This window comes from Vulpes vulpes, chromosome 12 (genome assembly GCF_048418805.1).
Source record: "Vulpes vulpes isolate BD-2025 chromosome 12, VulVul3, whole genome shotgun sequence".
In the NCBI taxonomy this organism is placed as follows: Eukaryota; Metazoa; Chordata; class Mammalia; order Carnivora; family Canidae; genus Vulpes; species Vulpes vulpes.
Genome location: NC_132791.1, coordinates 8,154,934 through 8,175,177, shown reverse-complemented (window position 1 = coordinate 8,175,177; position 20,244 = coordinate 8,154,934). Strand labels below are relative to the sequence as shown.

The 20,244-nt window shown below is 35.3% G+C and overlaps 1 protein-coding gene across 2 annotated transcripts in view; it reads right to left on the bottom strand.

Annotated features, from left to right (window-relative positions):
* Positions 1-20,244, bottom strand: part of SHOC1 (shortage in chiasmata 1) — an 81,991-nt gene that overhangs the window by 23,859 nt on the left and 37,888 nt on the right. For both annotated transcript variants that reach the window (XM_072731973.1, XM_072731974.1), the window contains 6 exons: positions 15,938-16,354; positions 13,952-14,077; positions 12,629-12,805; positions 9,512-9,616; positions 6,405-6,583; positions 4,989-5,061 (listed from right to left, as the gene is read on the bottom strand). In XM_072731973.1, the coding sequence (XP_072588074.1) occupies positions 4,989-5,061; positions 6,405-6,583; positions 9,512-9,616; positions 12,629-12,805; positions 13,952-14,077; positions 15,938-16,354 (1,077 nt within the window). The remainder of the gene's footprint in view (positions 1-4,988; positions 5,062-6,404; positions 6,584-9,511; positions 9,617-12,628; positions 12,806-13,951; positions 14,078-15,937; positions 16,355-20,244) is intronic.

Here is a 20,244-nt window from a genome sequence, read left to right as displayed (position 1 = left end):
ATATTTCACTACCATAAAAATGAATTAAAGATCTGTGAACAAGGTAACTGTTTAAAATGCAATTTGCTGGATTATTTTTCTATCTGTGGGTATCAGAAAGTTTGAAGTATGGGTAATATTTCTGGTGTGTGAGTATATATGTTTTGTATGTATAAGCATGGAAATTCTGAATTTATGTAAAATAATAAAATGGATCAAAATATTAATTTTTAAAAAAGATTTTATTTATTTATTCATGAGGGATACAGAGAGAGAGAGAGAAAGAGAGGCAGAGACACAGGCAGAGGGAGAAGCAGGCTCTGTGCAGGGAGCCTGATTTGGGCCTTGATCCCGGGACTCCAGGATCACGACCTGAGCCAAAGGCAGGCGCTAAACCGCTGAGCCACCCAGGGATCCCAAAATATTAATTTGGAAGTAGCTAAATTAATCACTCATCAATTCTGTGCAGTTTTTTAAAAAAATATTTTTATTTATTTATTCATGAGAGACACAGAGAGAGAGGCAGAGACATAGGCAGAGGGAGAAGCAGGCTCCCTATGGGGAGCCCGTGTGGGACTCGATCCCAGGACCCCAGGATCATGACCTGAGCCAAAGGCAGATGCTCAACCACTGAGCCACTCAGGTGCCCCTGTGCATTTAATTTTACTTTGCTAAAAATCATGGTTGATTTTACCTTTTTTCTTTAGTCAAAAACGTTGAGTACATAACTAAATAACTAGAGACTACATTTTGATGTCGTTTTTTCCTTTCTATGGGCTGTATATGAAGTGGACCTATTGGGTGCCATCTACTTCTTAATTCACTTCTGCTTCCTAATCATAATTTAAGTTTCTTATGTTACTGATATTTTAACAAAATAAAATAAATTTCAAAAATTCTGTAGCCACACATAGTTTATTTTTGGTAGGCACTATTGGTTTAAGAATAGCTACTTCTAGTCAAAATAAATTTTACACTTTATTAGTGTACTTTTGTCAGTTGTTAAGTTCACAAAGGCATGATATGATAATGAGTAATGCTTAATAATTCAATGTTTACTTGGCTTGATATGACAATAGTTTGGGTACCAATAAGAAGAGGATAAGCAGTATTTCTCTTCTTATATAAATTTATAAGGTCATATTATTATTTTTAAAAGTTTTATTTTGGGCACCTGGGTGGCTCAGTGGTTGAGCCTTTGGCTCAGGTTGTGATCTCAGGGTCCTGGGATTTAGTCCCGCATCAGGTTCCTGCAGGGAGCCTGCTTCTCCCTCTGCCTGTGTCTCTTCCTCTCTGTCTCACATGAATAAATAAATAAAATATTTTTTAAAAAGGTTTTATTTTGAAGTAATCTCTACACCAAAAGTGGGATTCAACTCACAATGCTGAGATCAAGAGTCACATGATCTACTGACTGAGCCCACCAGGCACCCCACGGTCATACTATTTAAAACCTAATCTCTTTAGCTGTTTTGCCTTAACTGTGGTTTCAAAGCAGATTACTTGCTAAGTGCATTATGAGGATCTTGCAAGCCCAGAGACGATGAAATCACAATTCCTACTTTCTAATACTAGACAGGAAAAAAAAAAAGACTTCACTCCTAGACACAGAGGAGAGCTGCTAGTTAGAGAGGAAAAACATTTTCTCAACTTAGTCAAATATTTTGTGTCAATAGAACTTACTGAAATGAAATAGAGTAATGATGATATAATCCCCAAAGCTAAAAGAAACAGAATGTTCAGCATGAAGCCTAGAAAACAAGTGATATATCCAGTAATAATTTGCCCGTGTGTCTTAAGTACATCAAAGGAAAAGTTGCCCCATTAAGTGGGTTTAAGTATTCTTTTCTGTGGGGCAGAAATATTTCCTAAACCTCTTCATAAAAGTATTACATCAGTTACCCAAATCCTTTTGTTTCATAATATTACATTGCTCAGCACTTTCCTAATTTAAAAAAATGTTTTCAGTTACCCTAAATCCAGACAGGTGTGGCAGTGGTTCAGGCTCACAATTGTTAACTACTGCTTTAACATTTTGGTACTAGTAAAGCTTGTGAATTTGGTGGATAAGACCTCATCTTCCCAAGACTGGAAAACTGGATGAAATAATAAGATCCAAGCTTGCAAATTTGGATTCTAAATACATGATGTCTAGAAATAGCACCTTATAAAGTTCTGCTTGAAAGAGTCTTCCATTCTATTACTATAATTTAATAGTTAATTTTGCTAACTGCACTGATAAGCAGACATTTTCAATATTTGTACATAGTTCAATTTAATCTTTTTCACTAGTCTCAGTCCACTAGGTAAGTAGAGAGGCATTCACTAGTTCAGTTATTCGTTCGTTTTTATTAAGTTCCTTCTATATTCCAGGCATTTTAGGGGGTGCTGGGAATACAAATTAGGGCATGGTCCTTACCCTCCAGAAGGTGATATGCTGGTGATGAAAACAGACAAGAGAATCAGTTGTTACAGCCTAAGATGGTAAGTACTGCCTTAGAAGTATGCGCATAATACACTGAGAGTACAAGTGAAAGCCTTTATTTATTATTATTTTTTTATAAATTTTTATTTATTTATGATAGTCACACACAGAGAGAGAGAGAGAGAGAGAGAGAGAGAGAGAGAGAGAGGGGCAGAGACACAGGCAGAGGGAAAGCAGGCTCCATGCACCGGGAGCCCGACGTGGGATTCGATCCCGGGTCTCCAGGATCGCGCCCTGGGCCAAAGGCAGGCGCCAAACTGCTGCGCCACCCAGGGATCCCTAGTGAAAGCCTTTAAATTAAAGCTTCCTGAACAAACGTTTTAACTGATTTTTAAAGGATGTATAGAAGTTAGCTGCTAAAGAAGGGGAGAAGAGTACCATGACAGCAGGAACAGGAGGTGTAAGGGCATGGAGATAGGACACAGCATGATAAATAACTGGGTAGGGTTACAGCAAAGAAATATATTTGGAGGTGGCCAAAGATGCAATTTATGGAAGGAAGAGAAATAGTAAACAAAGGGTAACATAGGTTGAGGGTGGTATTTTATTTTTTAAGACTGAAGGACTTAAAGATTAAGGGAGAGTCATTAGAGAGGAAGGTTGGGTGAGGAGATAACTGATGGGAACACACTGATGTATGAAGAGATAGGATCCAAAGCAGAAGTGAAAAGTTGGTTTTCTAAGGGAAGAGGTTCACCTCCTTTATAAAGAAAGGGTGAAAAGATAAAAGAATAGAAAAGTGAAGGTAAGTTTGCAGATGATAAGGTTGTAAGATGAAAGGTTGTGAAGAGGTATTAAGAGCCCATATAAGGTCAGAGAAGGTAAGTTTGTAGTGGTACCAAACTATCTGATTTTCTTTAATAATACTCAGGAGCTCAGGTAGAGGAACAGAGGGATTAAATGTCTTGACGGATTTAGAGCTGAGGTTTAAATGTAAGGTACAGCAGAAGGACAAGACTGATTTTTTTATATCTTTTTTTAAAGATTTTATTCATTTATTCAGGAGAGAGAGAGAGAGAGAGAGAGAGAGAGAGAGAGAGAGAGAGAGAGAGAGAGAGAAGCACAGAGACAGGCAGAGGGAGAAGCAGGCTCCATGCAGGGGGTCTCCAGGATCATGCCCTGGGCTGAAGGTGACGCTAAACCGCTGAGCCACTGGGGCTGCCTAACAAGACTGATTAAAGTCATGGGCACATCACCAACTTTGGAAAGAGAAAAATGTGAAACAAATAAGGAGCTGACTGATTACAGATCTCTTAGATGCTGAACATCATGGAGGAGGTCAGATGGCTGTGGACAGAGAACAATGTAATAGAATTTAAAGTTCATAAGGAGCACAGTTCTGCATTATTACAAGGTCAATGGCATATCCAAGAAGTGAATATCATTTCTGCTGTGGAAGCCAATGAGACTGTAGAATCCGGGTGTTGAATGAGTCGTTCACATTAATGACACCTAGGATAATTGCAGGACTAGGAGTGAAAAGAATACCATGAAGCAGGTCCACAGCTATCCATGGATGATGGGGAATGCTTGGGGGGTTACTAAATGATGGCAATACAGAGTGGTAGAGAAGGGTGTGGCAATATGGCAAAGCCTCAGAGGACAGAGGAATAATGTTTTAGTAAGGATAATAGAAAGCAAGAAATGGCCCTTTCAACTCTACGAAATAAATACATCACACACACACACACACACACACACACACATATATATATATATATACATATATATATATATATGAGAGAGAATTATCAGCTACCCTATGAAAGGGATACAGGGGAGCTGTATCATCAGGGGAAAGCTGGGTTCACTTAACACCAGAAGATAAAAAAGGAGAAGAGTTTCCATATAAGCAACAGGTTCCATGGCACAAGGTGGAAAGGGTTGGCAGAGGGGGCAACAGTAGGTAGAAGAGTTGAAGAATGACACTAGAACAAGAAAGACCTTGGTTCAAATCCTGATTTCCTCATTTACTACCTGTGAGATGTGGCATGTTATACCCTTATGAACCCTAGTTTCCTTATTCGTAAAACTGATTTATAGAGTAAGTATACAGAATCATTTAGCAACTAGTAGACAATAAAAGGTGTCAACTTAATAATACACACAAAGGTACATATAATGTACACATAAGTACCTTATAATATTTATATTGCAGACTTAGTCAAGATTTATTTAAAAACTGATTAGATTCCACTGAGTTATGTACTTTTATTTATTTTTTTAAAGATTTTATTTATTTATTCATGAGAGACACAGAGAGAGAAGCAGAGACACAGGCAGAGAGAGAAGCAGGCTCCATGCAGGGAGCCTGATGTAGGACTTGATCCCCGGACTCCAGGACCACGCCCTGGGCTGAAGGCAGGCACTAAACCGCTGAGCCACCCGGGATCCCCAGTTATGTACTTTTAAAGAATGAATTTTATGGTATGTTATTATATCTTAATTTAAAAACTTAGATCGCTACATTTTTATATGTTCCAAATATTTGCTACCAAAAGAAGTATAATTTAAAACTCCCTACCTTCCATTTTGTTAAGAATTTTTATGAGTAAATGTTTTTCACCATCTGAGTCCATTCTTATTATAATCAGCACCTGATCAAAAATAAGAATTTCATATATCTCTGAATAATTATTTTTTCATAGTTTTGCTACTGTGACAAAATAACAAGCTTAATTGGTTACATGAAACTATTGACAAATAAGATTACCAAGTAGATATTTGTTTTTTTGTTTTTGTTTTTTTTTTTAATTTTTTTTATTTATTTATGATAGTCACAGAGAGAGAGAGAGAGAGAGGCAGAGACACAGGCGGAGGGAGAAGCAGGCTCCATGCACCAGGAGCCCGATGTGGGATTCGATCCCGGGTCTCCAGGATCGCGCCCTGGGCCAAAGGCAGGCGCCAAACCGCTGCGCCACCCAGGGATCCCCACCAAGTAGATATTTGTGCTGTAAAAGATGTCAGTGCTTAAACACAAAGGAATAAATTCTGGTAAGATCAAACAAACATCAATGAGGAAAATATTTTGGAGTAGAGCATTTTTAGCATCCATGTACTCTCATATAGGTAAGTGTATACACAAATTGCCTCTATCTGCACTGTTAGTGCTAAATTCAACCCAGATAAGTTTGAATTGGTTGGAGAAAACCAATGATTTGTTGCTATATTTTCCTAGTTATTATTACAGCTTTTTCTTGTGATGGTGGGGGACAACAAATAAATTTCAATTTCTTACTGATTATTTTACTTTAATGACAAGTAAGCTATCTAAGTAACCAGAGTTGGAGATAGAGACAGGAGGGACAAAGAAGAAAAAGGCCAAATTTGTATCCAGATTTAGCATAAAGCATTTGAAATGTTTTTTGGCTTGAAAACATTTAAGAACGTATTTCCTCTTAAGTCTTTATCAATGCAACCTTCATATGCTTGAGGCAGGGGTGGGCAAAAATTTCCAGTGTAATCCAAAGCTAAATGCTTTTTTTTAAAATCATGTAAGATCATGTAAGATGAGATTCATGTAAGAATGTAAGAATGTACATCATGTAAGAATGATTCATGTAAGATGAAATCACGTAAGAATCATGTAAGATGAGATTCTGGCTCAAAATCTAAAAATAAATTATTCTGGTTCTGTTATTTGGTATATGTTCATGAACATACCGTGCCAGACAATAATTTTGAGCTTTGGAAAGCCAATCCATAGAAAACTGTATATAATAAAAATTAAAGTTTTTAAAAATTCAATATATATGAACAATGGCGCAACTCACCCTTTCTCTCAGTCCGATTCTTTTTGTTAACTTACTCAAGAAGAAAACTATCAAGGAACCAAATAGTCTAGCCTATTTCAAAATTTCAGTGTTAAATGCAAAAACTGATCTTACATCCAATTCTTATTTAAGCTAATTACCGTTATCTGCTTTATTCCAGCACTTACCTTAATCTGTTGTTCACTTTGCATCCAATTTAGTATCTGACATTGCAGTTCTTGTATCTTGTAGTTGGTTTCAGGATTTTTTTCCCTAATAAACTGTACAATCTCCAATTGTCTCCAAATGTCATCCAAATAGGAGCCTAAAATGTTTCTGTAGATATCTTTTGCAGTTGACAAATATCCTGTTAAAAACAAAAGTGGAGGAGGGGTGGGGGAAGCATGCCTTTTTGTTCTTTGAGAAATTCCATGGTAAAAACTTGAAAGAAAACAAGAGTCATAAATTTCCTTTAATCCTTTTCTGATTTTGATCAAAGATATCGACTAATGAAAACCTCAAAACTGAATGAAGCTGAAAAATATGTATCAAATGTCTCCTTTTTTAGGAACGCCTGGTTGAGCATCTGCCTTCCGCTCAGGTTGTGATCCCAGGGTCCTGGGATCAAGTCCCGCAGGGAGCCGGCTTCTGCTTCTGCCTGTGTCTCTGCCTCTCTCTGTGTCTCTCATGAATAAATAAATAAATAAAAATCCTTTAAAAAAATGTCTCCTTTTAAGTTACATAACAACATAGTCTATATATCCTCTGAATATATCCCATCGTTTCCTGCCTCCTGCCTTGGTCTACACTTACATGCAAGTCCTATGGAAATACCACTTCATTGGAATTTTCTTGGCTTTTATACTTGATTTCTTATTCATGTATATAACAATCTCATTAGTCTATAAGCTCTTGGTAAATAATCCATGATATTTATGCATAATTTATTTGTATAGCTGCTAAAACAGCAGAGCCTAAATTCAGACTCACTAAAGCAGTTTTTAAACACAGAATCCTGAGACCCATCTTTGAAAGTTCATAGTAAATCCAGACTCTCCCAGGAATTTCTCTTAAAAGCTCTTCCTGATTCTCTAACCTTCTGAAAGAGAAGCCTAATCCAGTAGCATCCCTGTTTCAATGGCTCCCTATCATCTACAGAAAAAGATCTCAACTCTTTTGTGCAGCTTAAAAGGCTATTCATGATTTGGTTCTTTGTTATGTCTTCAGGCTTAGTTCCTACTCCTTTCTACCTTATACTCTTCAGTTTAGCTACATAGAACCATATGCAGCATACCCACTGGGTCATTCTTCTGGGCTCTTAATGCTGCCTATAATACCCTTTCATACTTTACTTACTTGTCAAGCTCCTACTTATTTTTAAACAAATGTTCAGCTTTAAGGGTAACAGTCTCCATCCTTTATGCCATTAGTACATATCACTGCCATAATATGCATTACACAATACTGAATTTATTTCTGGGTTAAAGCCCAGAAGTGAAACTCTATACTTTAATCTTGAAACTCATTAGCTTCCTAGCTTGGGAAACGTAGCAAGCTGGAAACTGGTAGAAAAATACAGAATTCTGGAAGGCACCAAGACAGACTGCCAGATCCCTATGGACCAAATTTCTTTCTCAGCCACTATGCAGAGAAAAAGAAAACTGAACAATCTAATTCACTCTTTGATTTTTAGAGGTTTAGAGGAGTGAGAGATCTCTCCACTAAAAATGTTAGTTGTTAAAAGCTTGGTACAGAGCTTAAGTTTGTTTTCCAATAAGTATTTTTACTTTCATAGTATGCCTCAAGGTAACCAAATAGCAATGCCCAACTTTGATTTAGTAAAAGTATTTCTTCGAGGAGCAAAAATAATTCAGCCCAAGTATACAGTATATAGTTCTTCATGGTCACACTTAATCCTAGGGTAGATTTTAAGAGTACTTAAAGGTGAACATACCTCAAGCAATCCTCCATAAATATTTCTCTAAAACTATTAAGTATCGAGCAGCAGAGTCACAAGACTCTCTACAGCACTGGGGGCTCAGATATTCTAGATTCTGACATTCTGCCTTACGTTATGCTTTTGGTAGAACTGATGATCTTTTATGGAAAAAGCAAAGTATAATGAAGACAGATGACTAAATAGAAGGAGATGTGATACTATATCCTTATACCAGTTTCAGGTACTGTAAACTAGGGTGAGAGCCCCCAGTCCATACTCGTCTGGGGATGGAAGGAAAACAACCCAATCCAGCATCAATACCCAAGTGGTTTAATTGGAGAGGAAAGGAAAAGGACCATGTTGGGCTTTCTATTTTTTTTTTATTTTTTATTTTATTTTTTTTTATTTTTATTTATTTTTTTTTTCATGTTGGGCTTTCTAAATGTAGCTATAACTTAGTTATAATACTTTACCAGAAAATACTAATATAGTACTTGGCAAATATTAACTCCCAGTGCTGTAGAGGGAGTACAGTTGTAATTCAATGCTGCTCAGTACTTATCAAACCTCGGATTAGAGAAATACTTGTCTGGGTCAGATAAAACAAAACCTTTTGGTCATAGAGCAGAGAAAAATTATTTTCATTTTATATTTTAAATGGGTTTCATTCTAAATTATAAAACAATTCTATAAGCATACCATTACTAAACAAGTCTACATATCCTTGCAATAAGCCTAGAACAGTAATGTATTGAGACAAATATTTTTTTGAGACAAATATTTTAATGAATTTGATAGTTTAGAAAAAATTTCTAAAATCTTTAAAATTTTCCAATGTATTCAAAATATCTTGATTTTTATTCTTCTGGTAATTCATACCCTAATTTACAGGCAAAACTAAAAAAGAAATTGTACAATATCCTACTACTATTAATTTGCTTATATTAATTATATATATTCAGCTAGCAAAGATTCAAAGCCACAAACATTCAATGAAGACCTATAATGTACATGGCAAAATATCATCTTACATTAAAAAGTAGTGCATGACAATGATTATACAATCAAATCTGCCTAAGGCCATTACGACTCTGTAATTCAGGCCTAGATTAAAGAATCTTAAACCTATTCTTCTAAGTGATGAAATTTGTTACAAATGATTTCTTTTAAAGGATACAGGCAGAATAAAAATACATATTCTATTATAATTATGCCAAAATGTATATAACATTTAATGTGGAAGTAAAAGAGGTTACATAATTTCTCATAAGGTGCCTCTTTTTCAAAAAAGTAAGTTATTTCAGATGAAATATTTTAATAGGAGCAAAAGGAGAAGTAAAAATTTCTCTCACTAACCCAATGCTGTGTCCAAACCGCACGTTAAAAGGACATCTCTAATTGTTACCAGAAGATGTAAGAGAGCAGCATGTTTAAATGTCATTTCTTTTTCATGGTTTGTACCTAAGCAAGAAGAAACATATTTAAAAACATAAGATACACATAAGAATTTTAGAATATGTATCAGAATGCTTAACAACACTAGGTAACATTCATTATCAGGTGCTTACTATGTGCCAGGCTGTTTAGAAGTTGGTTATTTCACTGAATCTATAATGATAACCCTGTCAGACAAGTTTATTATGATCCTCATTTTTTGGATGAGGAAATAGTCTGAATAAGGTTAAGTAACTGTCCAAGGTCAATTTGTGAATAAATGGCGGACCTGGCATTCAAATCCAGACAGCTATCCTTAGTGTTCCTACTCTTGAAGAAAATTAAACTTATAGCTTGCCAACTGGTGAAGATAAAGATGAGTGATTATAACATAAAGCAATACCTTGAAATGGAGGTAGAGACATCTGGGAATATTTGTCCAAAGATATGACTCAAACCAGAGATGTATTTACAAGGACAGACCAACTGTCTACTTAATGTTTTCCATGTAGCTCCAGAGCTTTTTGAAGATGATAGATTGGATTTTTGCACTGTGTGCAAAAGTGAAATCAAGGAGATAGGAATCTAAGCCTGCTGCCCCAATTCAACCAGAAAAGCTCTAATTTTATCCATTTTATATAATGGGAGCCCATGAAATATTTATTTGTACCAAAAGTTCTGCTAAAAATTTTGAAAACTGCTCATCAAATCAATAAAGATCAAGGCAAATATGAAGTCGTCACTGGAAAACAAGAAGCAACAGGAGAATCATTTATGGGTTGTATATCCAGCCCCTGTAAGGACTTGTGGAAACAAGTCAGTCATGGCCTGGAAGGGATGAGAACAGAGCAGAGAAACTAGATTTGGTACCATTTTTCTTCTTTCTTTAGGGGAACATCTCTTAAAGTGCAGGTCTGCAGCTGACAAATTCTTTCAGCTTTTGTATGTATGAAAATATCTTTATTTCACCTTTGCTCTCATAGTATATTTTTGCCTAGTATAGAAAACTAGGATTTTTTTCAGTATTTCATTTTATTTTTTAAATATTTATTTGGGAGAGAGGGAGAGGAAGGGGGGTAAAGGGAGGGGAGTTTATTCTCAAGTAGACTCCCAGCTCAATCCCAGGACCCTGAGATTATGACCTGAGCCCAAATCAAGAGTCAGTCGCTCAACCTACTGAGCCCCCCAGGCACCCATTCTTTCAGTATTTTATTTATTATTTTTAAAATATTTTATTTATTTATTCACAGACACACACACACACACACACACACACACACACACACACACAGAGGCAGAGACACAGGCAGAGGGAGAAGCAGGCTCCATGCAGGGAGCCCGATGTGGGCCTTGATCCAGGGTCTCCAGGATCATGCCCTGGGCTGCAGACAGCACCAAACGCTGCGCCACCGGGGCTGCCCTTCTTTCAGTATTTTAAAGATTTTACTCCACTGTCTTTTTACTTGTACTACTTCTGATAAGAAATTATGTCATCTTTATCTTTGCTTTCCTTCTGCAACTTTTTTTTTTTTATTCTCTGGCTGCTCCTACAATTTTCTGTACTACTAGTTTTGAGCAATTTGATAATGATATGCCTTGATGTAGCTTCATTATGCTTCTTGTGCTTGGGGTTCACTGAGTTTCTTGGACCTCTGGGTTTGTAGTTCTTAACTAAGTTTGGAAAGCTTCCAGTCATTATCTCTTCAAATACTTTTTCTATTTACCCCCTTTGCCTCTCCTTTGAGGACTTCAGTTACTATTATGTCAGGCTATTTGAAATTATTTCACAGCACACTGATGCTCTTTTTTTTCTTTTTAAAGATTCTTTTATCTACCTGTGTTTTATTTTGTTAATAGTTTCCATTGCTATGTCTTCAAATTTACTAATCTTTTCTTCTGCAATATTTACCCTGCCATTAATCCAGTGCATTTTTTCATTTCATACATTGTATTTTCATTTCTAGAAGCCTGATTTGTGTCCTTTTTACATCTCTAACTTATTAAACATACGGAACACAGTTATAAGAGGTTTCAGTGTCCTTCCCTAATAATGCTAACATCTTTGTCAGTTTTGAGCTTGCTCTGATGGATTATTCTCATTATGGATTGTGGTTTCCTATCTCTTGTTATGCCTGGTAATCTTTGACTGGATGCCAGACATTGTGAATTTTACCATGTTGGGTGCCCAACAAATTATGAATTTTTCTCATCTAGCTGATGGGAGCAGGCATTACTCCCTGCCCTGCGTGAGTGCAGAGTACTACTTACTCTAATCCTTTCCCAAACTCAGGTGGTTTCCTCACATACACATACACCCTTTGATCAGTACTCTGTTCAATCCTCTGTATGAAGCTCTCCACTCTCTCATATCCTATCCTCTGAACTCTAGCTGCCTTGGCCTCCCTGGACTCTCAGTTCTGTTTCCTCAACACGGATTCTCCACTGGGCTCTGCCTCTAGTATCTCTCCCTGTGGTATGGCTTGGTGACTCTTTCAATGCAGTAAGCTAGGGCAATGATAGGGCTCACCTTACTTGTTTCTCATCTCTCGGGTATCACTGTGCTTCACTCATGTCTAGGGTCTTAAAAATTGGTTTCATGTATTTTGTCTTTGTCTTTTCTTTTTTTCCTGAATGGAGGGTAAACTCATCCCTGTTACTCCATCTTGATTGACCAGAAGGAAAGTCCCAGGATTGACTTTAATTAATCTATTTTTCAACCTCCCCCCATCTTGGGAGGCAATTAGGTGGTTCAGATGTTAACAATAATAGGGTTAACTTGATTTTTGCAATAGGAATCTGTCAAGTAATATATGTCAATTAGGAGCATCACTGAGAAGCAATGCCAGATGATGTTTGTTACATTTTTCTCCTTACTTAGCTGACCCTGCAGTATTAGCTTATGGGTGTCATATTCTGAATTAAAGTTATGCCTTCATTCATGACTCATTTCTATACCTTCTATATTCAACTTTTACTCATTTGATACAATAATACATAAATTTTTATCCTTTTAAATAATTGACTTTTATTTGTCCTCACCTTGCTGAATAGCATCACTTATTACTTTTTCTTGCTCCTTTAAGAAGAACCTTGTTTGGTCAAAAATGACAGTGGCAAATGTCCAATCAGCAGCAGGGAGAGTACAGAGGCATTCAAGCTTTTTTAAGATAGGAGTAGCTGCTGCTTCTAGGAGACAGAATGCTTGGCACTGGCTATCTGTGAAAATAAAAGCATTAAAGATAGCGTTTTATAAGGATAGTATGCTCTTTTTGACAAACCAATTAAATATGTCACTTCACAGAAAACTGAACTACATCCAAATTCTTTTCTTTTTTTTTTTTAATTTTTATTTATTTATGATAGTCACAGAGAGAGAGAGAGAGGCAGAGACACAGGCAGAGGGAGAAGCAGGCTCCATGCACCGGGAGCCCGACGTGGGATTCGATCCCGGGTCTCCAGGATCGCGCCCTGAGCCAAAGGCAGGCGCCAAACCGCTGCGCCACCCAGGGATCCCTTCTTTTCTGAGTTAAAAATCATGAGTTTATGTAGAGGTTCATTTTAGGATATTTGTTCTAAGTAAACTAATTAACAATGAAACAAACAAAGACCCCTCTATGGAATTAGTATAATTTTATGGTATTTATTCAGTAACTAATTTGGCATGACAAGTGTGAAGAGCCATATAAAGAGAATCACATAATTTTTTTCTTTTCCCTCCGCAATCAGCTTACAACCTTAAGCTGAACGAATTTACAACAATGACAAATTGTTTCTAGTTTTCACTTAGAGTATCAATACTTAAAGATGAGCATTATCACCGTAAGCTCATAAATAAAACTAAACCAAAACAATGAAAAGATATTAAAAGCTAGTGTCATATTTCCTTATTGATTCTAATAATGAGCATGATGTTCTTAAGCAGGCTATTCTTTAAGAGTCAACCAGTATTCTTCATAGCAGAAGCAAAAATTTTAGTCAGTATTGGAAACAATAATAGCTTTTTAAAATATCACCCTGACAGTGGGTAAGAGAACACAGGGAATAAGCTTCAGATTTTTCATTTTTCCAGACTGGGCAGAAGAGCCTGAGCAGCTGCAGTGTGCTGTTGTCTAATGAATGTAGGGAAGCAGCTGTTTAAATGAAGGAAGACATAATACTGAGTGCCCTGGAGTAGAGCAATGAACAGGGCAGAGGCAGTGAATAGGGTGTTCCAGGTGTGGGAATATCTTGAAAGTAGGAATGGGATGAAGAAACATCTGAAACAAGTGAAGAAAATTGCATGGAAAATCAGGTATGTCCTACTCAGGAAAGTACATTCAAATTTACTTAATTTGAATGTATTTTAAAAAGCATACATCATACCTGATGCTTGAATTTCAATGACATTATCTGCTCTCCTTTCCTGATTTATTTTCTCTAGAGCTTTATGAGTACAAACAATAGGACTTGCTTCCTGAAGAGTCAAAGAAGGTTCTTCTTTATCTTGATCTAATAAAAAAATATTATTTTGCATTACTCAGGAAAACTTAATGCTGCTTTACTTAAAATGCTTTCATGTAATATGATCACAGTTGTTAAAGTTCTTCCTTGAAACATGTCAGTATTAAAGTGAACAACTATTCAGGTTAATGGATGTGACACAGTGCTGAATGGCAGTAGCATAAAGAATCTTGGCATCAACAGATCACTGTTTCGATCTCAGTTCTGATCTAGGTTCAGTGTCCTCATATATAAAATATAGATAAATATGCCTATTTTGAATATTGTTATAAAGATTAAACATCAAATACAGTTCCTGACACCTAAAAGGCACATATAGCTCAACTGCATTTCTCTGTGGCTTTTCATATACTCTACCTGTTACTAATTCTCTCCTATGCCCCAAGTCCTCCCCGTCTCCATCCTTTATTTCTTTATTTAAGATTTTATTTACTTATTCACGAGAGACACAGAAAGAGAGGCAGAGACATAGGCAGAGGGAGAAGCAGGCTCCTCACAGGGAGCCCAATATGGGACTCGATCCCAGGACCCTGAAGGCAGACACTCAACTACTGAGCCACCCAGGCATCCCTCCATCCTTTCTTAATTAGGACAATTCTTACCACTCACCCCCTTCAGCTCTCAGGCATTTTCTATAAGCCTTACTCTACTATGTTGTTAGCTTCTCAGGGTGAGCAATAATATCGTATTTATCTCCAACATGTAATTTAGTGCTGGCATTCCATGTTCAAAAATGTCAGTTTCCTTTCTTCTTTCCCAAGCATTGTAGAGGATTACAAATATACATATAACTAACTTATTTATAGTTACTTATGTTAATTAGATAGCAATGTTATCTATTAATAATATGATTACAAGATAATTTTGGAAATGTAATACCATTTTAACCTATTAGCTTTAAATGCATGTGAAAAATCATGGAGTAAAATATCCTAAAATAGATTGTAAGTACACTTTTAATTAACTATAAATAATTGGAATAACTAGGATTAAATATACCAATTACTAGAGTTTTTGAGGGGGCCTAATAAGTTGTACCATTCTTTCTTTTTCTTGAATTAACTATAAAATAAGGCAAGAAGTAAAATATACACCAAAATATTACCTCTGTTGCTAATCAAGTCTAACTTGGAGAAAGTCTAACTTGGAGTCTAACTCTCTTAGTTTGAGAGTCAAATGGGCTTACTAACTAAACAGTGGAATTGTATGTTAATACGAGACTATAAGACCTAAGTATACTGTAATTCTCACACAAAAATATTTTTGTACTTAATTCTTCTGGGTAATTTATGTCAAATATATTCTAGAATACCTATTGTTTCTTTACCAGAAGTGAAATGACATGACACACACTCCCTTTGATATAGTTATAAGCAGTGAATGTAAAACAGTTACAACTAACACAGAAACTCTTTAGCAAAGTTAAAAAGAGTAGAACAACCAAATGGGCAAAGTATTCTTAAGTATACATTAAAATATAAGTCATAATACTGAGGACTGTCAGCTAAAGGAGAAAAAAGAATGGTAGAATGATCAATAAAAGTTAGAAATACTATGACCCTGTATAGCCAAGTTGCAGAAAGCAAGTTTTACAAATAGTGGCTTTTTTTTACAAGTTGAAATGCACTTTTAAATTTTTTGGAAAATATGTATCTATATCTATATTTTAAATAGCCACATCTATCTCCATAGTCAGTATCATCATGAATGAATGCCATTTCCTTTGACTTTGAAAAAGAATATATTCTATTTGAAAGAGCTATATTTCCTTACTTTCTGTAATGAATTATACATTTAGCCCTTAAAGCTATCATATCTATGCCAAAATATTACTACTAAATTACCCACCATCATTTTCTTTATTGCCTGTGACTTCAGTCTTGGAGGTACAAGTCTTATATTTATTTCTCAGCATAATAAAGTCACTCAAAAGATCCAAATCATCCTCCCATTTTTTACCATGTTTAAAAGATGCTTTTTCAATTTTTGGAGAGGAAGATAATTCATCAGATGGTACTGTGCAGTCAAGTTCCAAGTAATCTTCGTTTTCTTTATTTTGGCTTATTCTATAAACTGGTTCTAGATCATTCTTTGGGTTTTCTTCTTTTGTTGGTTGCTTAACAGATAAATTATCATCAGAAAAACACAAGTCTGGTACTTCTTTTGCTGGAGATGAAATATTTTGTGAAAGTAATAAATGATCATTTGTAGATTTCTCATCAATAAGTTCAATAGGTGAGGAACAACTTTTATGTTCTAATGATGCTGAAAACAGAAAGTAAAAATATCCAAATGACTTCCAAGCATAAATGAGTGTACTACTTGGGTATTAGGATAATTTTTGTAAGTTCTTATTACTATAATTTGATCCTAAGAAGTACTTTATTTACTACTTTGAAAATCAATTTTGGGGGCACATGGGTGGCCCAGTGGTTGAGCGTTTGCCTTTGGCTCAGGTCGTGATCCCGGGGTCCTGGGATCAAGTTCCATATGAAACTCCCTGCAGGGAGCCTGCTTCTCCCTCTGCCTATGTCTCTGCCTCTCTCTGTGTCTCTCATGATTAAATAAATAAATAAATAAGTAAAATCAATTTTGGCCTGAATAAAATAAATTTCTAAAAAGGGCAATAATTCAGCACCTCTTTTTCTTATTTCTGGAGCTAGGTTACCAGGCAAAGAATTTCAGAGAAGTCCTATTGCCAATAGGCTTGCAATTAAGTCTGAAGGTCAAAACCTTAGGTATCAAGCAATCCACGGACCAGAAGAATATATCTGCAATACATATACTTGAAAAAGGACAATATCCAAAATATACAAAGAACTCTTATAGCTTAATATTTAAAAAGAAAGCCAATTTAAAATTGGACAGGGTATTTGAACAATACTTCATATATGTATGCTACAGCAAGGATTAATTGTGAAAATATGCTAAATGAAAGAAGCCAATCACAAAAATCCACATATTGTATGATTCCATTTATATGAAACAACCAGGGTCAACAAATCTATACAGAGAATAAATTAGTAGTTCCACGGCTGGGAAAATGGGGAGTGACTGCTAAGGGGTATGAGATATCTTTTAGGTGATGAGAAAAATGTTCTAGAATTAGTGGCGATTACAACTCCACGGATATAGTAAAAACCACTGAATGGTTTTTATACTTTAAATGGATGAGTTGCATGGTATGTGTATTATATTTCTTTTTTTAAAAGATTTTATTTATTTATTCATAAATGTGAGCCCGATGTGGGACTTGATGCGGGGACTCCAGGATCACACCCTGGGCCAAAAGTGCTTAACTGCTGAGCCACCCATGCATACCAATGAATTATATTTCAATAAATCCATTATATATATTTTTTTAAGATTTATTTATTTATTTGAGAGAATACAAGTAGAGAGAGGAGTAGAGGGAGAGAATCTTCAGGCAGACTCCCCACTGAGCATGGAGCCTGCCCCAGGGCTCCATCTCATTACCAATGAGATCTTGACCTGAGCTAAACCAAGAGTCAGACACTTAAACAAGTGAGCCACCCAGGCTCCCTTCTAATATATTTTTAAAGGAAGGTATACAAATGGCCAGTGACCATGTAAAGTGATGTTCATCATCATTAGTCATCAGGAAATACAAATTAAAACCACAGTGAGATACCACAACACACCCATAAGAATGGCTAAAATCAAAGACTGTCAATACTAATTGTTGACAAAGATATAGAGTAACTGGAACTCTCACACATTGCTAGTATGAATACATAATGATACAATGACTTTGGTAAACAATTTAGTAGTTTCTTATGAAGTTAAATATATACCTACTGTAAGACTGAGTAATTATAGATTTTCACTTAAATGATAACATATATTCACTTAAAAGAAATGATAACATATGTCCACAAAAAGACTTCTTTAATAACACTATAGAAGTTTTTCCTAATAGTAAAAATCTGGCAATAAATCCAGGAGAGTTTCATATATCCATATGAAAAATTCCTCAATAATAAGAAATGAACTAGTCAAACACATAAGATCATAAATGAATCTCAAAAATGTTATGCTGAGTGGAAGAAGCCAGACACAAAAGAATTACTATATAATTCCATAAATGAAATTCTAGAAAAAGGGAAACTACTACCTAGTGGCAGAAAGTAGATCAGAGGTTACCTGGGGTCAGTAGTGAAGTTTGTAAGAAGAGAGGGATGGGAATGACTACAGAATGCAAAGGGGCTCAGGGAACTTTTCTAGTGATAGAAATATTCTATATCTTAGTTATGATGAGTAGTTTCATTGGTATGCACATTTGTCAAAATACATAAAACTGTACAGTTAGAATGGGTACATTTTATTATTATAAATTATACCTTACAAAGTTTATTTGAGAAAAACTTAAATGTCTATAGGACCAGATAAATAAGCTATGTAAATGAATGAAGTATATGGCCCGTGCTTAAATCATAATCTTTAGGAAGACAGATTTTGAGTTTTTTTCTTCCAAAAGTAGTCTGTATTTTTTTGTTTTTGCTTTTATTAGAGATAATGGTATAAGAAACATTTTTATTTTCCTCTTAACTATATTAAATGTAAGGCAAAAGTGCAAGAGTAATGCTAAATGCCAACTAACACCTGGTCTCAATTTATGAGTGCTGGGAACTGTGGGGAATTGGAGGTGGGTGAGCTATTACTGGCATGTCTAAAGTGATGAGCTGCTAGTGGCTCCAACCAATTGTTGCTATATAGGAATATAGGTCTGGTATTTGGAATTTTTAAGGACAAAATACAGATCATTTATCTGCAACTCTTGAAACTGTACATATTGGTAGTTAATTAAAACATTAATATGGGTCAATAATATGTGGGCTAAGACCAGAGTGTCACCAATTTGCAACTTCTGAGATATTTTCTAGAGATATCCTGGTATGTTTAGCAGGCAAATATGAACTGTCATTACTTCCTTTTCTGATTATTTTCTTCTACTTCTCTCTGTTTGATCACTGCTATCTTGACAACTTGACAATGCACCAGCACTAATACAGTTATTGCTATTTATTTATTTTTATTACTTTTTCAGTTGTAGTTTTTTAAACTTTAGAATTAAACTATCATAATTCTGTTGATGTAAAGGTGAATTACATGTTTTATTTTAACCTCAAAATAGTTACATATACTAGTAAAGATTTTACATAGTCTTATAGATTTAATACATTATTTTGGATATTTGAAGACCCCATAAAATCTTCCTCTCCCTTTTCTTTGTCCGTCAATCAACTTAATCTCTTTTAAAATTCTTTTTCCACCCTGAGTAACCATCTAGGCCTTAGGATAGGTGTACATTTCCTTGACATAGTCTATTTTCCTTTTTACCAAAGCCTTCTGTCTTCTGTCTTTGAAACATCTCTTGCTGATACCCATTCTTGCCCCAGTTTTTATCTCCTTGAGCAGTCTCCAACATACACATAAAATTGTATTAAAATATATAAATATTTATATAAATATAATAAACTAAAAGTGAACTTTCCCAATTTCTTAAGATTTAAATTTACTATTGCACAAACTAATTTAAAAACAATCCATACACTTGACGGGATGAGCACTGGGTGTTTTTCTGTATGTTGGTAAATTGAACACCAATAAAAATTAATTAAAAAAAAACAATCCATATACTTCAAAAAGGTATAATTCAGGCAAAGTATGTTATATTTATAATAGTGGCATATATAACAAAATAACTCGAAAGATAGATACTCAAAAGACATTTTTGCTGCCTTAAACTGTATAAGTAAAAAATGTTAGTTAAGTGAGTAAATACTTTGGATACAAAGATAGATTATCTATTGTTAAAGAAAGGTTACTAGATATTATTATTGAACACCCAGAGTTCACCTGTCAGATTTAAAAATAACTGTGCTGGTTTGAGTCTAGTCTGATGTAAAATAAACGCTAGGCTAGCAATTAATCATTTATAAAAAGAAACAAAGTCACTTTAATTGAAAATGGCTAGAAATTTAAAAACAGACTATAGAATTTTAGGACAACAAAGGATTTTAGGAGGAGCTAGCCAAACTTCTCATTTTTTTCAAGGAAGAAAATGGGGCTTAATCGGGCTCAAAGTTATAAATTCTGGCAGAGCCAGAGGTAATACTGAATGCTGGAATTTA